This window comes from Trichechus manatus, unplaced genomic scaffold, assembly GCF_000243295.1.
Source record: "Trichechus manatus latirostris isolate Lorelei unplaced genomic scaffold, TriManLat1.0 scaffold00164, whole genome shotgun sequence".
NCBI classification, from domain to species: domain Eukaryota; kingdom Metazoa; phylum Chordata; class Mammalia; order Sirenia; family Trichechidae; genus Trichechus; species Trichechus manatus.
In genome coordinates, this window is record NW_004444100.1 from 1,202,835 (window position 1) to 1,224,798 (window position 21,964).

The window sequence follows — 21,964 nt, forward strand, 5'->3', positions numbered from 1 at the left end:
GCTGAGGGCTGTGGGGACCATGGTCTCAGGGAACATCTAGCTCAATTGGCATAACATAGTTTATAAAGAAAATGTTCTACATTCTACTTTGGTGAGTAGCATCTGGGGTCTTAAAAGCTTGTGAACAGCCATCTAAGATACTCCATCAGACTCACCCCATCTGGAGCAAGGGATAATGACAAAAACCAAAGACACAAGGGAAAGATTAGTCCAAAGGACTAATGGACCACAAGTACTACAGCCTCCACCAGACTGAGTCCAGCACAACCAGATGGTGCCCGGCGACCACCACCAACTGCTCGGACAGGAATTCCAATACAGGGTCCCAGACAGAACCGGAGAAAAATGTAGAGCAAAATTTTAACTCATCAAAAAAAAAGGAAAAAAAGACCAGACTTACTGGTCTCACAGAGACTGGAGAAACCCCGAGAGTATGGACCCTGGACACGCTTTTAGCTCAGTAATGAAGTCACTCCTGAGGTTCACCCTTCAGCCAAAGATGAGACAGGCCCATAAAATACAATGCAGCTAAACAGGCACACCAGACAAGGGGTGGGGGCGAGAGGGCAGGAGGGAACAGGAAAGCTGATAATAGGGAACCCAAGGTCGAGTAGGGGAGAGTGTTGTCTACCAATGTTGCAAAACAATATGTATACTAATTGTTTAATAAGAAGCTAGTTTGTTCTGTAAACCTTCATCTAAAGTTCAGTAAGAAAATTTTTTTTATAAATTTAAAAAAAATGTATGTTCTAAAATCCAGTTATACACTAAATTATTTCTAACTTTTATTTGCATCTTTAGTGCTCTACTAAAATTTTTTTATGAATAAACTACTTGAAAAGATCAGTGGAATGCAGGCAAATATTCACATACCCACAGTTCAACTTCACAGAACTTAAAATCATTAATAACTTATTGTAAATCAATGGCTTGCAGATGTACTTTGACCAAATTAAACACTTTAGAACAGATAGTTCACTTGTTTTCTAACCAACAGACAGTATATTTAATATTCAGTACCCTATATCTTAAAGATTTTAAACACTGTATTTTATGAAATCTGTATTTTTTAGAAAGTTAAAGTTACTGTGATTTGCAATAGCATGTCCATGAGTGAAGCGTTAAAGAGTATTGTTAAAAGAAAATAAAAAAAAAGCTTGCCTTGGAAATTCTGTATTTGTCCTATATTCATGCAAAAATATTGTGGACTCAGTTTGTTTGCATTTTGACAGCTGCAAAAGAAGTATAACTTTTGATTAATACTTCTAAAAGATAAATTACTTGCTCAATTTAATAACTTTCTGGAGAAGACAAACACACTTGATCAATTTTTATTTCAAAATGTCTACAAAGTTTAAATCCCATTATACAAACAATTTTTCAAAATTCAGACATTATTCAAATGTAAGCCAAAGTTCTTATACAAATAGAATACACACAAGGATCAAAAATATACATATTCTCTCAACAAACTTTGTTACATAAATAAAAATATATACAGCTAGTATTTTCAATCTAAAATACAATTATCTTAAATAACACTGTAACACACACAGAAGGTACTAAAATAAACATTACAGTAAAAGTTAAAGGAACAACAAATTCATTTTTATGACTTCTACAATTATGAAGAGACATATAACCAATATTAAAAGAATCATACTTCAAACTTGGATCTTAATTTTTATTTCACTCTGTTCATCCTTTTAGAATATTCTCTAGATGGGTGAAATTCTGAATTCTAGCAGCCATCCATGACACCTAATACAAAAGTTAGAACATGTGAAGAACTATGTCATCTATCTCTTTGTACCTTAGGATAGATGTAAAAAGAATTCTTTAAAAGTTAAATTGAATGAACCTGTGTTAAAAATTTCCAAGTAAATTAAATTGACTATTGAAAAGCCAATAACTCTTTTTAAGTAGAGAATGTTAAAAAAAAAAAAAAAAACTTGAAAAATCTTAACACAGTAAGCAATAAAGAAAAATTATGCCAACAGTTCCCTAAATATAAGCAACTCAACTAGGTACATATTTATTCACGTTTTGCCCCAGAAGTTCTCCTTCCTTTTCTGAGCTCGTGCCAGCGTCTGGAAAGCCCGGAGACTAGAAGCTGCAGAGCGAGCAGAAATCTCAGACAATCTGTCATCTACAATGAAAGAACTGCAAAGTTACATTCAGTGCAAAAAACATCTATTATACAAATATTATGTTTTATAACATTAACAGAAAATTAAAAGCATCAAGCTTTGTAATACTAATACTGGGTCTTTTAGGGAAAAAATAATCCATTAAAATGTAAGATGTCAACATTTGTTGGATGGTTCACAGTAGTTTTCCAAGTGTATCATACTCAGAAATCAAATATTTTAATGCTAAATGAACATCTTTTTCCTCCCTGGGAGCCCACAATGTCATTACCTGAAACACATGGCCTATGATTTCAGTACTATTTAGAAATGATTTATCATCCTATTGTCTTGTCATACTTTAAAAAGCAGAGCTTTTCTGAGAATAAAGTTTTCTTAAATTTTTTAAAAACAAAAATGCCGTAAGTAAACATAATGTTTAACATAGTACTTACATCACATTTCCATACAATCTCACTGAACACAGAAATAATGGTTGATTTTTATATGCTACTCTTCATTATAAGGAGCCCTGGTGGCGCAGTGTGTTAAGCCCTCAGCCAATGGAAAGGCTGGTGCTTCAAACCCACCAGCCACTCCTTGAGAGAAAAGATGTGGCAATCTACTTCCATAAAGATTACAGCTTTGGAAACCCTGCTGGGCAGTTCTACTCTGTCCTATAGGGGATGCTATAAGTCGGAATCCACTCGACGGCACAGAACAACCACCACCCTTCATTATTACTGAAATTCCTCATTCTGAGTAAGCAAATCTATTACAACGTTATTTGCAAACACCGGTTTTCCATTAAAAAGAAAATAGAACTGGATTCAAGGTTACCAGATATTTGCAATTCAAAACATAACTTCATGTTTAGTTCAATGAAATCTAAAAAATGTTCCAAACTTGTTAAGAGTGGGAAAAAAAAACCTTGAATGCATGTGAACTTCTAATATGTATTCATTCAAATTAACTTTAAAATTCAAAATTTGTAAATGCAGTAATTTCATACTCCTTAGTGTGAATTAAAATAGTAATTTCAATTGTTCCCATCAAGAAGTCAAATTTATTCCTGCTGCTATTAGAAGCATATGAATCTGTCAGAATGAAAACTACACATTTTCCCTAATCATGTATTTTTTTGAGAATTGAAAATTGATAAGTATAGGCATTTGAAAAAAAAAGAAAAAAAAAAAGATGCATATGATACTAGGCCAAATTCCTGAGCCCCAAACTAGATAGGGTGGAAAAACAGAAAAAGTACTGGCCTCAGATGTGATGCTGGGCACAATCTGATATTATCTGTTTGATCCAGAAAATGTTCTTAGCGGATTTAGGTCTGTTTTCTCTTTAGATGGTGATAATTTCACAACCCATCCCAGCCTTGGCCATCCCATTACAGGGCTTCAAGGATCTAATGAAAAAACATCTGTGGAAGTACTCTGTAAACTATAAAGTGCTACTCAAATGTCAGACTATATTATTACCATATAATAAACCAAACCCAGGGCTGTAGAGTTGACTCTGACTCATAGCAACCCCCATAGGATAGAGCAGAACTGCCCCATAGGGTTTCCAAGGCTGTAAATCCTTACAGAAGCAGACTGCCACATCTTCCTCCTGCAGAGCAGCCAGTGGGTTCAAATCACCAACCTTTCAGTTAGCAGCCAAGCACTTTAACCACTGAGCCATATTATATTATACATATACTGTGTATATATACACACACACACCATATAATAGAACCTCATAATTTTGTGTTATTTGACTATTGAAATACCTTCATCATTAAAGGCATCATGTTGCGGCAACTGGAAATTGTTCGTCCTTGTTTTTCCCACTTAAAAAGAAAAGAAGAAATTATCCTTCAAAGATGCCAAATAGCATATCTTATTTGTAATAAAAGCTTCCTGTAAGTGGACTTCCATAAATTTTATTAATTTTATATTTTGATAGAAATTACTATCGAAGGAACATTCATTAGTGTAAAATGTGCTCAGAAAGTACTGAAACAAACTATGGCTAGGTTTCTGGAATTTTTTCAATAATAATATTGACTATTCAAACGTTAAACAAACGTAGTAGACTTCTGTTTAAAAATGGGAGATTGGATACAGACATTACCCAAAAAATTACATAAACCCCTTAGGACAAAGAAAATGAAAGATAAGAAAATAGTAACAAAACCTTGAAAGGCAGAAAGCAAATGGAAGGGCAGTGAGTGTCCTATTTTCACATCCAAGCAAGCTGAGTCCTAAGCCAGCAACAGAGGGAAGCCAAGAAGCAACCAATTTATTCCCACTAACAGCTCAGGATTTGGGGGTACTGAGAACCACTGAAAGTTGGGAGTGAAGGTAAGACTGAACCAGGACAACCAGTTGAAAGTCTTTTTACAGTACAGTTAGACTGCCAGATCTCTTCCCTATATTTGCACAACTGTGTAACTGCCACTCTCCCAAAAGAAGAATGGAGGTTTCTTCTCCAAAGAAGGTAAATCAGAGCCTCTTGGACTGAAGGTCACCAGGTTCAACTGAAGGCAAGGGTACCATGTTCAAAACAGGGGGATTTGTGATAATCTAATACTGAACTTTGGCACTTCCAACACTATTCCCTACATAGCTCCCATAACAGGAATAAGCAGGAGATTGGAAGATTCTTCTTTGAGGAATCCCCATAATGCTACAAAAAAGACCTAAAGACCTAAAGAGACCTAAACCAACTAGTCATCAGGCACCACCACACACTCAACTCTTCCAAATCAGCCTTCCAGCACTATGCTCTGAAGTATCCAAAGTTAGCTATACGTTACTACAGAACCAAAACAAACAGAAAACTGAAGACAATTCAGGGAGAAGAAAACAAAAACAAACTATCATTTATCTTCTCAAAGACAGAAAACATTCCATCCATGAAACAAGAACAGGATGCTGTATAAAAAGAACATACAGCATCAACATATCCAACACATCTGAATAAGAAGAATGCCAGAAAAAGTGAAAAGAGAAAATGGAAGGGAAGAAAATACTGACTGAATAATTCAAGAAAATCTCCTACAACTGAGGAACATGAGTTTCCAGCTGAGAAGGTCTACTGAATACCAACAAAATGAATAAAAAAGAGACCCTTTCCAAGGCACGTAACTGTAAAATTTCAGTGAAGAGAAGAACTCAAAAAGCTGTCAGAAAGAAAAAAAAGCCACATACAAAGGATCAAGAATAAAAATAGCATCAGGCTTTTCCACAGTAATAGTGGAAGTTAGAAAAGAGCAGAGCAATGCCTAAAAAAAATAAAACAAAGGAAAACAATTGCTGACTTGAATCCTATAAACAAAGGACATCTGGCAATGTCTGAAGACATTTTTGGTTGTCACACCTGGAGAAGCAAGAAAGAACCTGAGAGACATCTCATACTTATACAAAAGTGAACCTAAATGTAGCTCAATTGAGTATTACAAAGATGAGATTTTTCCTATTTAAGAAAATCTACTATGTTAACTAAAAAAGCAAACAATGTAATTTACTAATATTTAGTATATACTTACAGCTTTTACATCTATTAGTATAACATCTTCATTTTAGAAAACAAAAAGAATAAAAAGAATTACCATTATGTTGAAACTCTGGATCTCTTAGAGACCCCTGAATTCGACGAGAAGGATGCCAGTAGGATGGTGCATGGGGTGGAGAAGGACACTGCCCAGGGGTGTCTGCTGGAGACTCAGGAATTTTTGAAACTGGATGAGTTTCTTCAGCAAATTTGGTGATATTAGTTTCAGAATCTTCCCTCAAAGGCAGGGGATCAACTGTTTTTACACCAGCAGCCGGAGAAGTCAGTAGGGATATAGTGCGACTTTCTTTCTAAATGACAAAATTTTTAAAAAGATAGGTGCAAGTGTGTGCATACAATTAAACATAAAAAATATAACCATAATAGTAGTAGGTGAAAATGTATGTAACCTCCATGTGGGGGAGGTTTTTATAAGCATACAACAAATATAGGTAAATAAATCTGGCTACATTAAAACAAAAAATACTATGCATTTTAAAAATAAAAGGCAAATGACAACTTGGAAAATATACAACTTAACATAACTGACAAAGAATTATTATCATTGCTCATAATTAAAAGTAATAAGAAAAAGATAAACCTATTTGGAAAGTAGAAAAAGGATATGAACAAGCGATTCATATATACACAAATTGTTGTGTTGTTGGGTGCTGTTGAGTTGATTCTGACTCAAAGCGACCCCATGTGACAGAGTAGAACTAACCCATAGGGTTTTCTAGGCTGTAATCTTTACAGGAGAGCATCACCAGATCTCTCTCTTTTGCAGCCACTGGGTGGATTTAAACTGCCAACCCCAAGCACTTAACTGTTGCAATTACAAATAGCAAAAATATTCTACCTCACTAATAATCAACTAACTTCAAAATAAAAGCACTGAGGTACTAATTTTCCACTTATCAAGTTGCAAAGATGACTTTTTTTAAAAAACGGTAATCCCCAGAGCTGACAAGCATGCAGACAATTAGCACTCTCATACACTGTTAGTGGGAACGCAATCTTTCTGCTGGGCTGGCAATACATAGCAAAAGCTTTAAAATTTTTATATTCTTTTACCACAAAATAGTACTTGGGGAGTATTTATACAAAAAAAGATGATCGTAATATGAACAAAAATGTAGCTAAAGGCTGGATATGCTTTACAGCATTTTTTCAGAATAGGAAAATTAAGAAATAGCCTAAATGTTTCACTAATAGGCATTTGGTTTTTAAAAGCTATGGTATAACTATAGACTGCATATCATACTACCATTAAAAATAAGATTAGAGATATTTAATGATATGAAAATAGGTTCACAATATATTGCTAGGTGAGAAGAAAAGATTATAAAATCATACGTACAGTATAATGGAGTTTTTTAAGAAATACGCTAACACACATATAGCTACATATGACAAAAATTTACAGTAGATATTTCTAGAGAGTAGGTACAAGACCACGTATTTTCTAGTTTGGTCAGGATTTCCTATTTTCCAGAATGACAACATATCACTATCCTGAAAGTCCCTAAATAATTTTGTTACTTTAGAGGAATGCAGAGCAGTAAAAAACAGTTCCCAACTCTCCTGATTATTTTGTGTAATTCCTGCTTTCACTTATTAACTTTGAATTTATCAATCCAATATTCAAGCTATTACTTTTTGACCTTAGGTATCATTTTCTTCAATTAAGGAGCTTATTGCCTCAAAGTGGAGAAAGTCTGGGGTCTCAACCAGCAAACAAGTATTTTAAATCAAAAGCCAGGATAAAATTTTCCACATGCTTCCTTTTTAACTACGAGTATCACTTAGTATAATACAAATAATTCTAACGGAATATTGTTCTTCTGAGTTTTCTCCTTTTTCTACGTACAGTTAGAGAATTTAGGATCTCTTTCAAGTTGGTTTTACTACTGTTTAAAAAGTATGAATGAAACCTGTAAATTATTTTTAACGCACGCAGTTCCTAGGTTTAATTTAACAGATTCCGTGGTCTGTTTTTGTGCCTAAAGCCTCCTACTGGCCTCACTGCTTCCACTCTGGCCCTGAGTGTAGCCCATTCTCCACTGAGAAGCCCGAATGATCTTATTTATCATGTAAACCAGATCATATTTACTTTGTTGCTTCAAATCTTTCAAGGGCCTCTCAGTGCGGTGGAATAACATCCAAACTCCTTACCCCGGCCTACCTTCCCAATCTCATTTCCTATCACTCTCCTCTTCCCTCACAAGGCACCAGCCACAAAGGCCTTGTCTCTCGTTTTAAAACTTGCTACATCTGTTCTTGCTCCAAGGGCTTTGCACTTGCTGTCTTACCTAGAAAACAATCTCTGCCCCAGATCTCTGCATGACACCTCCTTCACTAGTCAGGTCTTAGCTAAAATGTCATCTCCTCAGAGGTGCCTTACCCATCCTTGGGGTGGAGGGGTCATTCAAGATTCCATTATTCGGTTGCCTTTAATTCATAGCACTTACTACTACCTAAAATTATCTTTTTAAAAACATGTTTGTTGATTGTCTATTTCTCACAACAAAAATATAAGTTCCATTAGGACAGGCATTTTGTCTAGTTTACTATGAATCCCCACATCCTACCATAGTGCCTGGTACATAGTAAGAGTACATTAAACATTGAATTGTGTGAACAAAAATAAAACTCCAGCTATATCCCAGAGTTCTTAGGCAGATAAGAACAAGAGGGTTCTTATCCAAAGTTCCCTAACTCAGTGTACGGCACCACCCATCAATCCTGCTGGGCAAATCAGAAACCCAGAAGTCACTCATGACACTTCACTATCTCTCATCCCCCATTAGCCAACCTAGCACTATGTCCAGACAGTGTTTCCTTCGCACAATTCTTCAGTTTCACCCACATCTATCTATATGTGCCAAGATGCATCATGCAACCTGGCTCACACTATACACTCCAGCTATACACCTCCTTAGTCCAAGTTACCAATATCTCCTGCCTAGACTACCACAATAGCCTTTAAAGGGTATCCACCATCTACTCCTGTCTTCCATAGCAGCCAGGGAGATCTCTGCAGAACAAATCTGATCACATCAGTCCTATATTTAAAATATTTCAATGGCTTCCCATTGCTTTTGAGATAATAATAGGAATTCTCACTATAGTACAGTCTAAACCCCACTTCTTCTCCAGTCTCATCTTGCATCATGCAATCTGTCTCACAGTATACACACTCCAGCTACACTGGTCTTTGTTTCTTAAAACACTGTGCTCTTTCTCTCCACAGCATCTTGGCTCTTGCTATGCTCCTGCTCCCCACCCTTTTTACCTGCTAACTCTTCCTCTTCTTCTATATCTCAGCTCAATTATGACTCCTTCTAGGAAGCATCCTTGACTTCCAAGAAGCTTCCTGACCTCCATGTCTAGGTCAATTCCTTCCAGAATATGCTTTTATAACATCATGTACTACTACTATGAAATCCTTATTAGTTCTAATTTTACATCTTTCAGTGTGATTCTTTGATTAACATATAGCTCCCTCACCAGATTGAAGGTTCCATAATGTCATGTAGCATGTCTGGTTATGCTTACTATCATAACCACAGCACATGAGTAACGAGTAAGAAACATTGTTGAATGAATTAATGAAGTGAGCCAAGGCACACTTGGGTTTTTTATATCATTTATAAAATTTGAAAATGCTATCTGACAATCAAACCAATAGCATGAGCATTCTACTCTGAAGTTTAGTGAGACAATGTTATTTAGAGGTTAAAAACGTGGGCTCTGAGGACAGACTGCCTGGGTCAAATTCTACTCTACCACTTGGCAGGTGTGTGACCTTAGTTTCATCATCTAACTGGGAATAACAATAATACCCACCTTCCAGAGTCCTTATGAAGATTTAACAAGTTAATACATGTTAAGCGCTTAGCACAGGGCCTAGAACTTAGCACTCAGTAAATGCTAGCTATTAAGATCAGCCCCATATAAGTTACCCAAATTGCTGTTGCTCCATAGTTGTTGTGTTGTTAGGTGTTATGGAGTCAGTTCCAGCTTATAGTGATCCTATGCACAACAGAACAACACACTGTCCAGTCCTGCGTCGTCCTCAAAATCCTTGCTACATATGAGCCCACTGTTGCAGCCACTGTGTCAATCCATCTTGTTGACGGTCTTCGTCTTTTTCACTGACCTTCTACTTTACGAAGTATGAAGTCCTTCTCCAGGAACTAGTCCCTCCTGATAACATGTCCAAAGTACTTAAGATGAAGTCTCACCATGCTCCCTTCTAAGGAGCACTCCAGCTATACTTCTTCCAAGACAGATTTGTTCCTTCTTCTGGTAGTCCATGGTATACTCAATACTCTTCACCAACAGCATAATTCAAAGGCAACAATTCTTTCGTCTTCTTTACTCATTGTCCAGCTTTCACATGCATATGAGGCAATTGAAAATACCACGGTTTGGGTCAGGCGCATCTTAGTTCTCAAAGTGACATCTTTGCTTTTAACACTTGAAAGAGGTCTTTTGCAGCAGATTTGCCCAATGCAACATGTCATTTGATTTCCTGACTGCTGCTTCCATAGGTGTTGATCGTGGATTCAAGTAAAATGAAATCTTTGACGACTTCAATCTTTTCTCCATTTATCATGATGTTCCTTATTGGTCCAGTTGTGAGGATCTTTATTTTCTTCATGTTGAGGTATAATCCACATTGAAGGCTATAGTCTTTGATCTTCACCAGTAAGTGCTTCAAGTCCTCATCGTTTTCCGCAAACAAGGCTGTGTCATCTGCATATCGCAGGTTGTTTATGAGTCTTCCTCCAATCCTGATGCCCCACTCTTCATCATATAGTCCAGCGTCTCAGATTATATGCCTAGCATACAGATTGAGTAAGTATGGTGAAAGGATACAACCATGACACACACCTTTCCTGATTTTAAACCAGGCAGCATCCCCTTCTTCTGTTCAAACGACTGCCTCTTGGTCTATGTAAAGTTTCCGCATGAGTACAATTAAGTGTTCTGGAATTCCCATTCTTCGCAATGTTATCCATATTTGTTATGATCCACACAGTCAATTAAAACACAGGTTAAGCATCTTTCTGGTATTCTCTGCTTTCAGCCAAGATCCATCTGACATCAGCAATGATATCCCCCGTTCCACATACTCTTTTGAATCCGGCTTCAATTTCTGGCAGTTCCCTGTCAATGTACTGCTGCAACTGTTTTTGAATTATCTTCAGCAAAATTTTACTTGCGTGTGATACTAATGATATTGTTCGATAATTTCTATATTCTGTTGGATCACCTTTCTTTGGAACAGGCACAAATATGGATCTCTTCCAGTCCAGGTACCTGTCTTCCAAATTTCTTGGCATGGATGAGTGAGCACTTCCAGCATTACAACCTTTTGTCGAAACACCTCAATTGATATTCCATCAATTCCTGGAGCCTTGTTTTTTGCCATTCCCTTCAGTGCAGCTTTCTTCAATACCATCGGTTCTTGATCATATGCTATCTCCTGAAATGGTTGAACATCGACCAGTTCTTTTTGGTACAGGGATTCTGTGTATTCCTTCCATCTTCTTTCAATGCTTCCTGCATCGTTCAATATTTTGCCAGGAGAATCCTTCAATATTGCAACTCGAGGCTTGAATTTTTTCTTCAGTTCTTTCAGCTTGAGAAATCCAGAGCATGTTCTTCCCTTCTGGTTTGCTAACTCCAGGTCTTGGCACATTTCATTATAAAAGTTTACTCTGTCTTTCTCGAGGCACCCTTTGAAATCTTCTGTTCAGCTTTTACTTCATCATTTTTTCCATTCGCTCTAGCTACTCTACGTTCAAGAGCAAGTTTCAGAGTCTCTGACATCCATCTGTTGCTCCATAATCCTACCATATTTCAAGGCGTATGATTAGAAGTTAATAGGTGGCAACCCATAGTCAGTGATAATGCTAAGTAGCAGCCTGGACTCCTGAGGAGGGGCACAACAGTCCCTGTTGTTGCTAGGTGCCCTCGAGTTGGTTCTGACTCATAGCGACCCCATGTACAACAGAACATAACACTGCCCAGTCCTGCGCCATCCTCACAATCGTTGTTATGCTTTAGCCCATAGTCCATGGGGGCAATAAATTCCTAACACTTGGCTCTGATCAATTATGACCACATTTCTATCGTCATATTTCCTTTAATAAACCAAAGTATTCATAAGCAACCAGAAACAATTTCAATATTCTGTCATTCCAAAAAGATTCATTCAACACATATTTAATGAGCACCTACTAAGAGCTGGGCACACTGTTCTAAGCACTGAGGATGGGGAGGTAGTTGCCAATTCTAAATAAGGTGGTCAGGAACCCTGCGTTAGGAAGGTGACATTTGAGCAAATACCTGAAGGAGGTGAGAAACTGAGGCATACAGATATAAGAGCACTGGAGGAAGAATGGAGAGTAAGTTCCTAATCTTGGCCAAGAGTGACATCTCCCTGACTAGCAAGACTTCCCTGGAACTGATTTCCAAATGAGCTTTGGTTCCTATAAGAATAAAACATTAATATAATTTAAAATAAAGGTTTAAAAAATGGCTTCATGATACATTAGTAGTACTAATGACCAACTAGTAGGGACTATGTAGCATTTGCCTGGTAACCAAAAGGTTGGAAGTTCGAATCCACCCAGAGATGCCTCAAAAGAAAGGCCTGGTGATCTACTTCCAAAAAATCAGCCATTGAAAACCCTATGGAGCACAGTTCTACACTGACACATATGGGGCTGCCATGAGTCAGAGTCAACTTCATGGCAACTGGTAATGTAGACATAAAAAAAAAAAAAAAATAGGTAGAAATATTCTCCAAAGATAATAAGGAGTTATGTGGCAAGAGGTTTAAGTTAGAAGGGAATGATAACAAAACAAAACACTATGCCTAAGGCTTGAATCAGCTGAATCCAAAACGTCTCACACAGGCTCATACTACTGTAAACTAGACAGGCTTTAAGTCAAAACAAGTTCATATAGTTCAACAAAAAGCTAAATATAACAATATGCTATTGTCAGGTGCTATCAAGTCAATTTCGACTCAAAGCAACCCCATGTGACAGAGTAGAACTGCCCCATAGGGTTTTATAGGCCGTAATCTTCATGGGATCAGATCACCAGGTCTTTCTCCTGCAAAGCCACTAGGTGGGTTTGAACTGCCAACCTTTCAGTTAGCAGCCAAGACTTTAACCATTGCACCATCAGGGCTCCTCATAACAATATATGATTGCTAAATATAACCAAAGTATTACAAATCAATTAAAACAGTCACTGATTTAATATTTGTTGTTGGTGGTGCTGTCAAGCCAATTTCAACTCATAGTTACCCCATGTGACAGAGCAGAACTGCTCCATAGGGTTTTCTTGGTTATAATCTTTATGAAAGCAGATTGCCAGGTCTTTCTCCCACAGAGCTACTGGGCAGGTTCAAACCAACCTTTCAGTAGCAGCTGAGCACTAAATCATTTTTGCCACTAGATCAAAAAAAAAACCACCACCAAATCCACTGCCAATGAGTCGATTCCAACTCACAGGAACCCTACAGGACAGAGCAGAGCTGACCCATAGGGTTTCCAAAGAGTGGTTGGTGGATTCAAACTGCTGACTTTTTGGCTAGGAGTTGAGCTCTTACCACTGCACCATCAGGGCTCCAGGACTCCTTAATTTTGTATTAGTTTCCTATTACTCAAATATTTACAACAGATCAAAGGCAGAAATTGTTGTTACTCAATTTATATTGACTACTACTATAAAACACCATGAAGCACCAAGTGAACCAAGTGAGGTTTCTCTTTTAACCTATGTCTGTTACGCACCTTATGAATAAAGCACAGCAAAACTGTATTCATTTTAGAAAACAGAAAAATCAAAGCTCCTAGAACAAGTAGAAAAATTTAAAGAAGTCTGACAAATTATAAAAGCAATGCTGCCTATACACAAATTAGGCATATGTTGCTATCCAAGCATCTGGTGGATTTTATTTACCACATAATAACTGGTAAGCATTAATCTTTTGTCAGGATGCATGAATTTTAGACTGATACCTAAGGTTCAAATGGCTATTATTTTCAAAATTCGTTTTTGGAAGTTTTAAGAATTAAAATACACGTTTATTTTTAATGGTAGCAACAACTGAAACTCTTAAACTTAAAAATTCATAGGAATAAAGGGAAGGAGAATTAGGGCACCAACTGTTGGATTAAGAGGATATATGTGTTTTTAACTTTAATAGATACTACATAATTGCCTACTCAGAAAGTTGTACCAATTTATACTTCTACTAAAGGCATATAAAATTGTCTGGTTTTCCACATGCTTATTAACAATGAATGTCATTACTCTTTTAAAATTTTGACCTGATAGGTGAAAAATTGTATCTCCTTTTTTTAAATTTCCACTGTTCTTCTGTGAAATGACTTTTTAAATATCTTTTACCTTCTTTTTAATATATTTTTAGATGCTCTTTATATACTAGACATATATTAACCTTTTTTCCAAAATGCCAATTTTTTTTTGAGTTTTTAAAGTATAGAAATCTCAAATCTGTTCATTTAAATGTGACTGATATTTTGCCATGTGGCTTCTAACATTTGTTTTTTGCTTGCGAGTCCCTCCCGCAATGTAAGATGTTTAAAAATATTTTTCTGTATTTTCCTTTATTCATTTCGTTTGATTTTACCTTTGGCTTTTTATAATCCATGTGAAACATATCTTAATACATGATTTGAGGTAGGGGTAAATATTTTTCTTCCAAATAGACAACCAAATCTTAAAATCATTTTTTAAATAATCCATCTTCATTTGACTCCATTGATCTATTTGTCCATTCCTGTGTAAGTAGCCAAGGGTTTAATTTAACATTATACTTCATTTTACTATTTAGGAGGTGGGGTCTTCCTCATTGTTATTCTTCTCAAAATTTCCTTATTAATTTTCCTACATTATTCATCCACATAAAATTTAGTATCAAATTGCCAAGATACAAAAATAAAATAAAATAAAAAGAAACAAAGCCTGTCAGGGTCATAAAATGGAATATCATTAAATTTGTTGAATTTATATGAGAGAAACTGACATCTTTATGATTAAATCTTCTATGCTCTAGTTTTGTTTCATGCTCTTCAGTATAATTTTAACTTTTCTTCACATAATCTGTTTTTCTCATTAATTTTTTCTCCTAAAGTGAGAGTTTGGGCTGCTATTAGAAGGTTTCTTCCCCATTTCTTATTATACCAGGCTATCTTATATAAAATTCTTTTAATAGCTTTAATGGCTCTTGATGAGTCTCTTAGATTTTCCAGCTGTACAAACCTAACATCTGTAAATAATGCTCATTTTGTTTCCTCTTTTTCAGTGTTTATTGAGCTTACTTCTTTTCTTATTACCTATTATTTCCAAAAAATGTTAAACGATAGTGATAAAAGTGAGCATCCCTGTTGTATTCATAGAAGAAATGGAGTATCTTTCATATATTATCACTTACTAGGACATTTGCTATAGGATTTTTATTAATGTTGTATGTAGGAAGTCTGCTCCTGCTCCCATTTTATTAGGCTTTTTTAGGATTGGCTGCTAGAATTTCACAAATGCTTTTTGGCATGTATTATCCCTGTTTAAGACAGTCACCACAAGAATCCTAGAACACCAAGTTACTCCTCATGGCCCACACTCTTGTCCCCAGAAGGCTCTGCTCTTCAGCTCTCTGATTCCATCTCCCACTCCTCCCCAACACCTGCAAACTTTGCACTGTGCCCTCTGGAGCTCATGAACAGTCAACAGCAAAATTCCCTATCGATTTTCAACCTCTTCTCTGAATGCTTCCTTCATCTTCTTGCTCTGAGAAAGAGGGTAGATTGTTATTCTCTAGCCCATACCTGAAGATGGCACAGGTATCCTCCCTGTTCCTCAATGCCTCTTTCAGGACCATTCTCCCCCTTCCTCCTCCCTAAAACTGCCGAGCTTCTGAATTTCACAGCATTAAACTCTACCCATTTCCTCTCCTTTTGCAGTCATCTACCAACCATTGCGTCACACACCCCCGCCCCCCCACCCCCCACCCATTTCCTATAGATTTTAGCTCCTGGTTCTAAAACTCTCTCCAGTGCTGGACTGGCATAATTCTCGTTGATCTCAATAGCTATCCAGATGATCTCAATTCACTGACCTTCTCTCTTTAATGATCTTCTTCTCTATCCTACTTCAGCCATTTAGCTCCATGATCACATGCTAAACCGTGTCATTAATGATAACTGCAACCTCTCCATAATCTCAATTTCTGACCACCACACCTCCTAACTTTAAAACCAACCCCCTCATGTGCCACAATTCTAACATATCTTTAAGTCTGTTGACTAAAACTGTGGTACATTCCACACATTGATCCTGTTGTCTTATCATTATAGCTTATCTTTTCAAGTCCTATTTTCCCTCCCTAACTCAACTTTCATGGTGAATCATTATCACTCCCTTGCATATACCTTAACTCCCTAACTCCCTTTCTCACTTTGTCTTACTCACTCAACAAAATGTAAACCCCAGTTAAATCCAAGTCTGTTACCTGTTCTGCACCTCTGCAGCCAAACATGCCTGGAGAAAAATATACAACTCATCCTGGCTGGTCTTACATCAAATTTCACTCAGGCCAAAAATCTTGAGCTATCCTTGATTCTCCTCTCTCTCCCACCCCTTCTCTTATCCACAGCAAATCTTGTCAGCTATATCTTCAAGGCATATCCAGACTTGGGCTTCATCACATGACCTCCACAGCTACCACTATGATCCAAATGACCATCACTTCTTGCCTAGATATGGTAACAGACTCCTAACCTGTTTTTCACCCACACTGTTGCTCCCTCTACTGTTTGTTCGCAACACCGCAGGCAGAGTGACCTGGAAAAACCTATACCTAATCATGTCACTCCTCTGCTCCTCCAGTGGCTCCCCATTTCATTGAGAACAAAATCTCAAGTTTTTTCTATGACGTGCAAGGCTCTGCTAAGACCTTCCATCCACTGATCCTGTCACCTGTTAGCACCCATTATGTCTCTGAACTCATCAGTTGCACTACTCTCCTATCCTGCTCTCTGAACCAGCCACAATGACCGTCTGAATGTTGTTCAAGGAAGTCAGGCATCCACACCTCAGGGACTTTGAACTTGCTGTTCTCTCTGCCTAGAATGCCTTCCCAGATATGCATGGGTCAATCCCATACCTCCTTCAGATTCTGCTCAAATGTCACCGTCCAGTGAGGACTTCCTGGCCACCTGCTAACCATTTCGCCTGCTTTATTTTTCTCCTTAATACTTACCATTAACTAATATACTACGTATTTTGCCTAGTCATCTTGTTTATTTTCTCTCTCCTCCACTGGTATGTAAGTTCAATGAGGGCTGAGATTCTGTCTGTTTTGTTCATTATTATATCTACAGTGCACAAAACAGTGTCTGGAACGTAACTGGAACATAATAAAAATATACTGAATGAATGAATAATATGCTTATCACACAGTAGATGCTCAATAACTGTTTTTCTTCTCTGTCTGCTAGGTCACTACTGACATATCAGCAGCAAATGTGATGCCACTACTAGAAAAAAAAAAAAAATTGAATGCCTCTGCCTTACTAAAAGTAGGTTAATGGCATCGTTCTCACATTTGACAGAACTTTCTCAAGTATGAACCTATTTATTTACATGAGACTAAAACAGTCACTTCCTAAGAGCTGCATTTCCCCAAAATATAAATATTTACCTTGCTAAACTCATTCTTTGACGTCTCTAAGCCATCCTGAGGGAACATTTTTTTCCTCTGTTCCGGCACTGGAAGCTTCACTTTAGATGGGGACACTAAGACAGCACCACCTGGAAAAATATAGAAAATAACAGGCTTTAATTAAATGAAATTATCTTGCAGGAAAAAAAAGTAGGTTAAATGAGAGCTGCACAGCGTTTGCCTATTACCAACAGCTGGAGTGGTAAGGTCATGATGAGTCCTCTGGGCTCCACCAAGTTCTCTCAGCTTTGGTGTAGGAAGCCTGCCGCCTTTTCCTGAAGATATAGAAGAAGAATCTGACCTACAAATAGGAACAACCTATTATGAAGCATTTCTTTCAGAAAATATGATCAAAAACATCCTTACATGATTATGCATAATAAAGTATGAAACTTTTAAGAGAAGGCCATTTCTTTTCTGAAAAAAAAATTACAATCAAATCCACAGCCAGTTAAGAGCCACTAAGTACTGACAAAGAGACAAGTTCACTGCAAGTCGGCCACAAAGCAGTAGGGAATCCTCTCATCCATCAGGGCCTAAGTGCCATGTTAGCTGCAAAAGTCAGGAATGAATGAAAAGGACAACAGGCAAAAAGCACCATTATCAATTAGCATTCCCCAAAGTATCTTGCACATAAATCTAAAGGAATCAGCTATTTGCAGAAATCACTTCTTTTTAATAGTACATAACATTCTTTTCCTTTTTGGTACAACCAACTGATATTAAAGAACTTCAGCTATTTTTCTTAAATCGTAAACAAACATTTACGAATGCAGTAAATCATAATTAGGAGAACAAAAATAACAATAAACTATTTCCTCCCCAGGTGGCTCAGTGTTTAGTGTTCAGTTACCAGTTGGTGGTGGCTCCAACACCTGAGTCGGTCAAATCGTAAACCATCCAGAAATGCTTACTTCATGACATTAAAGTAAATCTGCTGTATTAGTCATAAAACAAAAATGTTAAAATCACTATACTTATTGACAAAACACTTATAAACCATGTACTATAATGCTTCTATATAATCAGTAATTTAAAACTCTCACCCTTCTTTTATCTTGTCTGCCTCAGATCTTTCATTTACTTCCAACTTCTCTAACTCTCCCATATGAACCTGTTTGTCCCTTTCACTTTCCTCCTCCTCCTCCTTCCCTTTTGGCTGTTTTTGTATATCTTCATTGGTGTTATCTGCATCCCAAGCCAGACGTCTTTTAACAGGCATAGTGGGAGCGCCTGACATGTCCAATTTCTCTGTGGTATATTTTGGGGGCTGTTCTTCCAAGACAGGTCTTTTTTCTTCTAGTTTGGTAGAATGACATTTCTGCAAAGTCTTATGGCTTGTAGGATCTCTGCAAAACAAAACAAGTTTCCTTTTAAACTTGAATAGTTTTGAGCTTTCTATTTTATACTAATTTTAGTGAGTACATCATTTCTTCCCATTGCTCAAATATATAGGTTATCCCACAGATATTATCTTCCCCCACACAGTGAAGAAAGAAAATCTAATTAAGAGTCCATTTTACAGTATGAAAAATGAAACTTGTATTCTAGAGTTTCTATTAAAAGATTGCAAAGTAAAATATATTTATCTCCTCTCACTTCTACCTTCACACATTATACATGCCTGCATCTGTGCTGCCAAAACTCTTGCTTATCCCCTAAACCTGTATTTACTCACATAAACTAGGACCTCACATGCCTAACTTGTTCACTTACTCACTTAGGGTTTTGTGCACAAACTCAAGCATACTTGCAAGTCAAACAAGCTGGTTCAAATTTTATGTTTGGACAGATTCATCTTTTCAAGATATAATTAAAGAATAGATTTGGTGACAAACTTTTTAAATCAGATGTCACATAATTAAAATTGATGGTTAATCTGGTATGCATGACTATAGTAATATACCGTAAGAACTATTTTATTTGCTACAAATCACCATGTTATTTCTCTTATAGTTAAATGATGTTCACTTTAAAACCCAAGACATCAAAGAATTCTCTCATAAAATCAGGGCCCAAGTTCCATATTAGCCACCAAACCCATTAATGAATGATAAGGGATATGGACCAATAGCTTATATTCTCTGAGTTTGGGTTGCTGCTGTTGTTGCTTCTCTCTTTTTCTTGCTTTTTAAAAGTAACTTATCTCTACTATACAGTCATCTTCATTAAGTTCTTAATTACTAATAAGGAATATTATAAAATACAACCTTCCAGATTTACATCATGTATTATTATGTATATACAAGTGCATAAAGCAAGTATGTGTAGCTTTATTTTTCACAGAAAATAAACTGTTGCTGTTAGTTGCCATGGTGTTGATTCCAACTCACAGAGACCCCATGTGCAACAGAGCAGAACTGCTCCACAAGGTTTTCTTGGCTGTTATCTTAATGGAAGCAGATCATTGGGCCTTTTCTTCCACGGTACCCCTGGGTGGGTTGGAAATGCCAACCTTTAGGTTGGAGTCGAGTGCAAACCATTTGCACCACCTAGGGACTTAGAGAATAAACCAAAAATAATGCAAATAAATTCTGGCACATTTCCATTTGACTAGCAATTCTGAGTAGTCATGTCATTTCCTTATAATTACATGTTCTATTATAAGCTACAACATACTTTTCACCACCCACAAAGAACACCTCACCCAGCAAGATCTAGAGCTCTGATGTTGCTACTAATGGTTCCCTCTGAGCTCGTGGTTGAGGAGACATCCCAACAGCAATTTTTATCAGATAGAATCTGATTCAGATGGTCCCGAGAAAAATGTGTTCCCAGGACTCGTTTCCTGTAAAACTCAGCCTTCTCTCGGAGTTCTTTAACCTATGCAGGAAAGTTCAGACATCACATATTATTGTAAATGCTCCTTTGCAAATATCACCAAGTAGCAAATTAAAGACACGGATTGCACAAATACAGCCAGAGACCAAGGAGAAAGAAAGGCAAAAATAGCTACATATGTTCTTCTGACTATGTGCATTTTTTAAGCAGAAATTAAAACAGTCAAGCTAAAGCACAATGTGGTTATTTTATTTTAGGCCAGCAGGCAGGGAGAAATTTGTAGCAGCTAAGAAAACTATTTACACCTACTTCTTACTCCAATTGTAATTTACATAAGTACTCTATGCACTATTACAGTTTTTAAAAACTCAAAAGCAACCAACCTCCGCATACCACATGGCATTTAGGGAACCCTAGGAAAAGGAACACAGAACACACTTAATGACAGGTTAATGCCATAACTGAATATTAAGGGGAATCAACAAAATACCTTATTATTCTTCCTTCTAAATATATATCAAGTCTGTCCATCACTATTCTTTTAGTATGTTTTAGTAATTTTTAATTCAGTAACAAAGATATTTTAATATTACACACCTTGAAAACCAGTCACTTTCTTGCATGTCTGGGATGCTATCGATGACAGATAATCGTTATTCCTATTTCCCACCTCTACCCCTTGTTGTTGTGTGCCTTTGAGTCGATTCCAATTCATAGCGACCCTACAGGACAGAGTATAACTGCTTCATAGGGTTTCCTAGGCTGTAATCTTTATGGCAGCAGATCACCAGGTCTTTTCTTCCACAGAGCCGCTGGTGGGTCTGAACCACCCACCTTTTGGTTAGCAGCCAAGCACTTAACCATTATGCCACCAGGAATCCTTGGAAACCCCTTGCCTAGCTTAATGTCCTGGCTTTAGAGACAGCTGCTACTACTACAAAAGGCCCCAGTGAGAGAGTTAGTTATAAGGCTTCTCTCAAAATTTCTCAATACTTTCTGGGACTCAGCAAACCCTCAACTTTTTTTAAATGTACTATTTAATTAAAAATAATACCCCACCCAGAGGTCAAGAAGGGGAGGGTGCTGACACATCGCAGGGGTGGCAACCACTGTCACAAAACAATATGTGTATTGTTTAATGAGAAACTAATTTGCTCTGTAAACTTTCACCTAAAGCCCAATAAAAAATAAGTAATATCCCACAAACTAATAACTGCAATGTATGTTCAACCAAGAGACGGGATATTCTTTAAAAAATGTTCTGATGAATGTTCAGGTGATTTGAATCCCCTAATATGCAAATAAGTATTTTCATATGAAAAGGAGTCTGTACGAATTTGAAACCCTTTCATTTTACACATCATACTGCCACCTGCTGGCTTCACTAAATACAATTCTGCAATTTAAAAAAAATTAAGTTGAACTTTACCCTTAAAATTGTGTTTAACACTAAATAGACAATAGATAAGTCGTAACTCTGGTGAAGGGTAAGACAGTACACAATACTGGGGAAGCCAGCACAGCTTGTCCAAGGCAAGGTCATGGAAGCTCCATAGACACATCCGAACTCCGAGGGACCGAATTATTGGGCTGAGGGCTGTGGGGACCATAGTCTCGGGGAACATCTAGCTCAACTGACGTAACATAGTTTATAAAGAAAATGTTCTACATTCTACCTTGGTGAGTAGCGTCTGGGGTCTTAAAAGCCTGTGAGCAGCCATCTAAGATACTCCAC

At 37.1% G+C, this 21,964-nt stretch overlaps 1 protein-coding gene across 5 annotated transcripts in view; it reads right to left on the minus strand.

Moving 5' to 3' along the window:
• Nucleotides 1-1,164: 1,164 nt before the first annotated feature.
• Nucleotides 1,165-21,964, minus strand: part of MDM1 (Mdm1 nuclear protein) — a 39,264-nt gene continuing 18,464 nt past the window's right edge. For 4 of the 5 annotated variants that reach the window (XM_023740791.1, XM_023740793.1, XM_023740792.1 and 1 more), the window contains 8 exons: nt 20,613-20,642; nt 20,096-20,271; nt 18,495-18,797; nt 17,637-17,749; nt 17,428-17,537; nt 5,734-5,986; nt 3,910-3,969; nt 1,165-2,149 (listed from right to left, as the gene is read on the minus strand). In XM_023740791.1, the coding sequence (XP_023596559.1) occupies nt 2,040-2,149; nt 3,910-3,969; nt 5,734-5,986; nt 17,428-17,537; nt 17,637-17,749; nt 18,495-18,797; nt 20,096-20,271; nt 20,613-20,642 (1,155 nt within the window). In that variant the 3' untranslated portion in view covers nt 1,165-2,039. The remainder of the gene's footprint in view (nt 2,150-3,909; nt 3,970-5,733; nt 5,987-17,427; nt 17,538-17,636; nt 17,750-18,494; nt 18,798-20,095; nt 20,272-20,612; nt 20,643-21,964) is intronic. The other variant, XM_004386421.2, reaches the window with a different exon arrangement.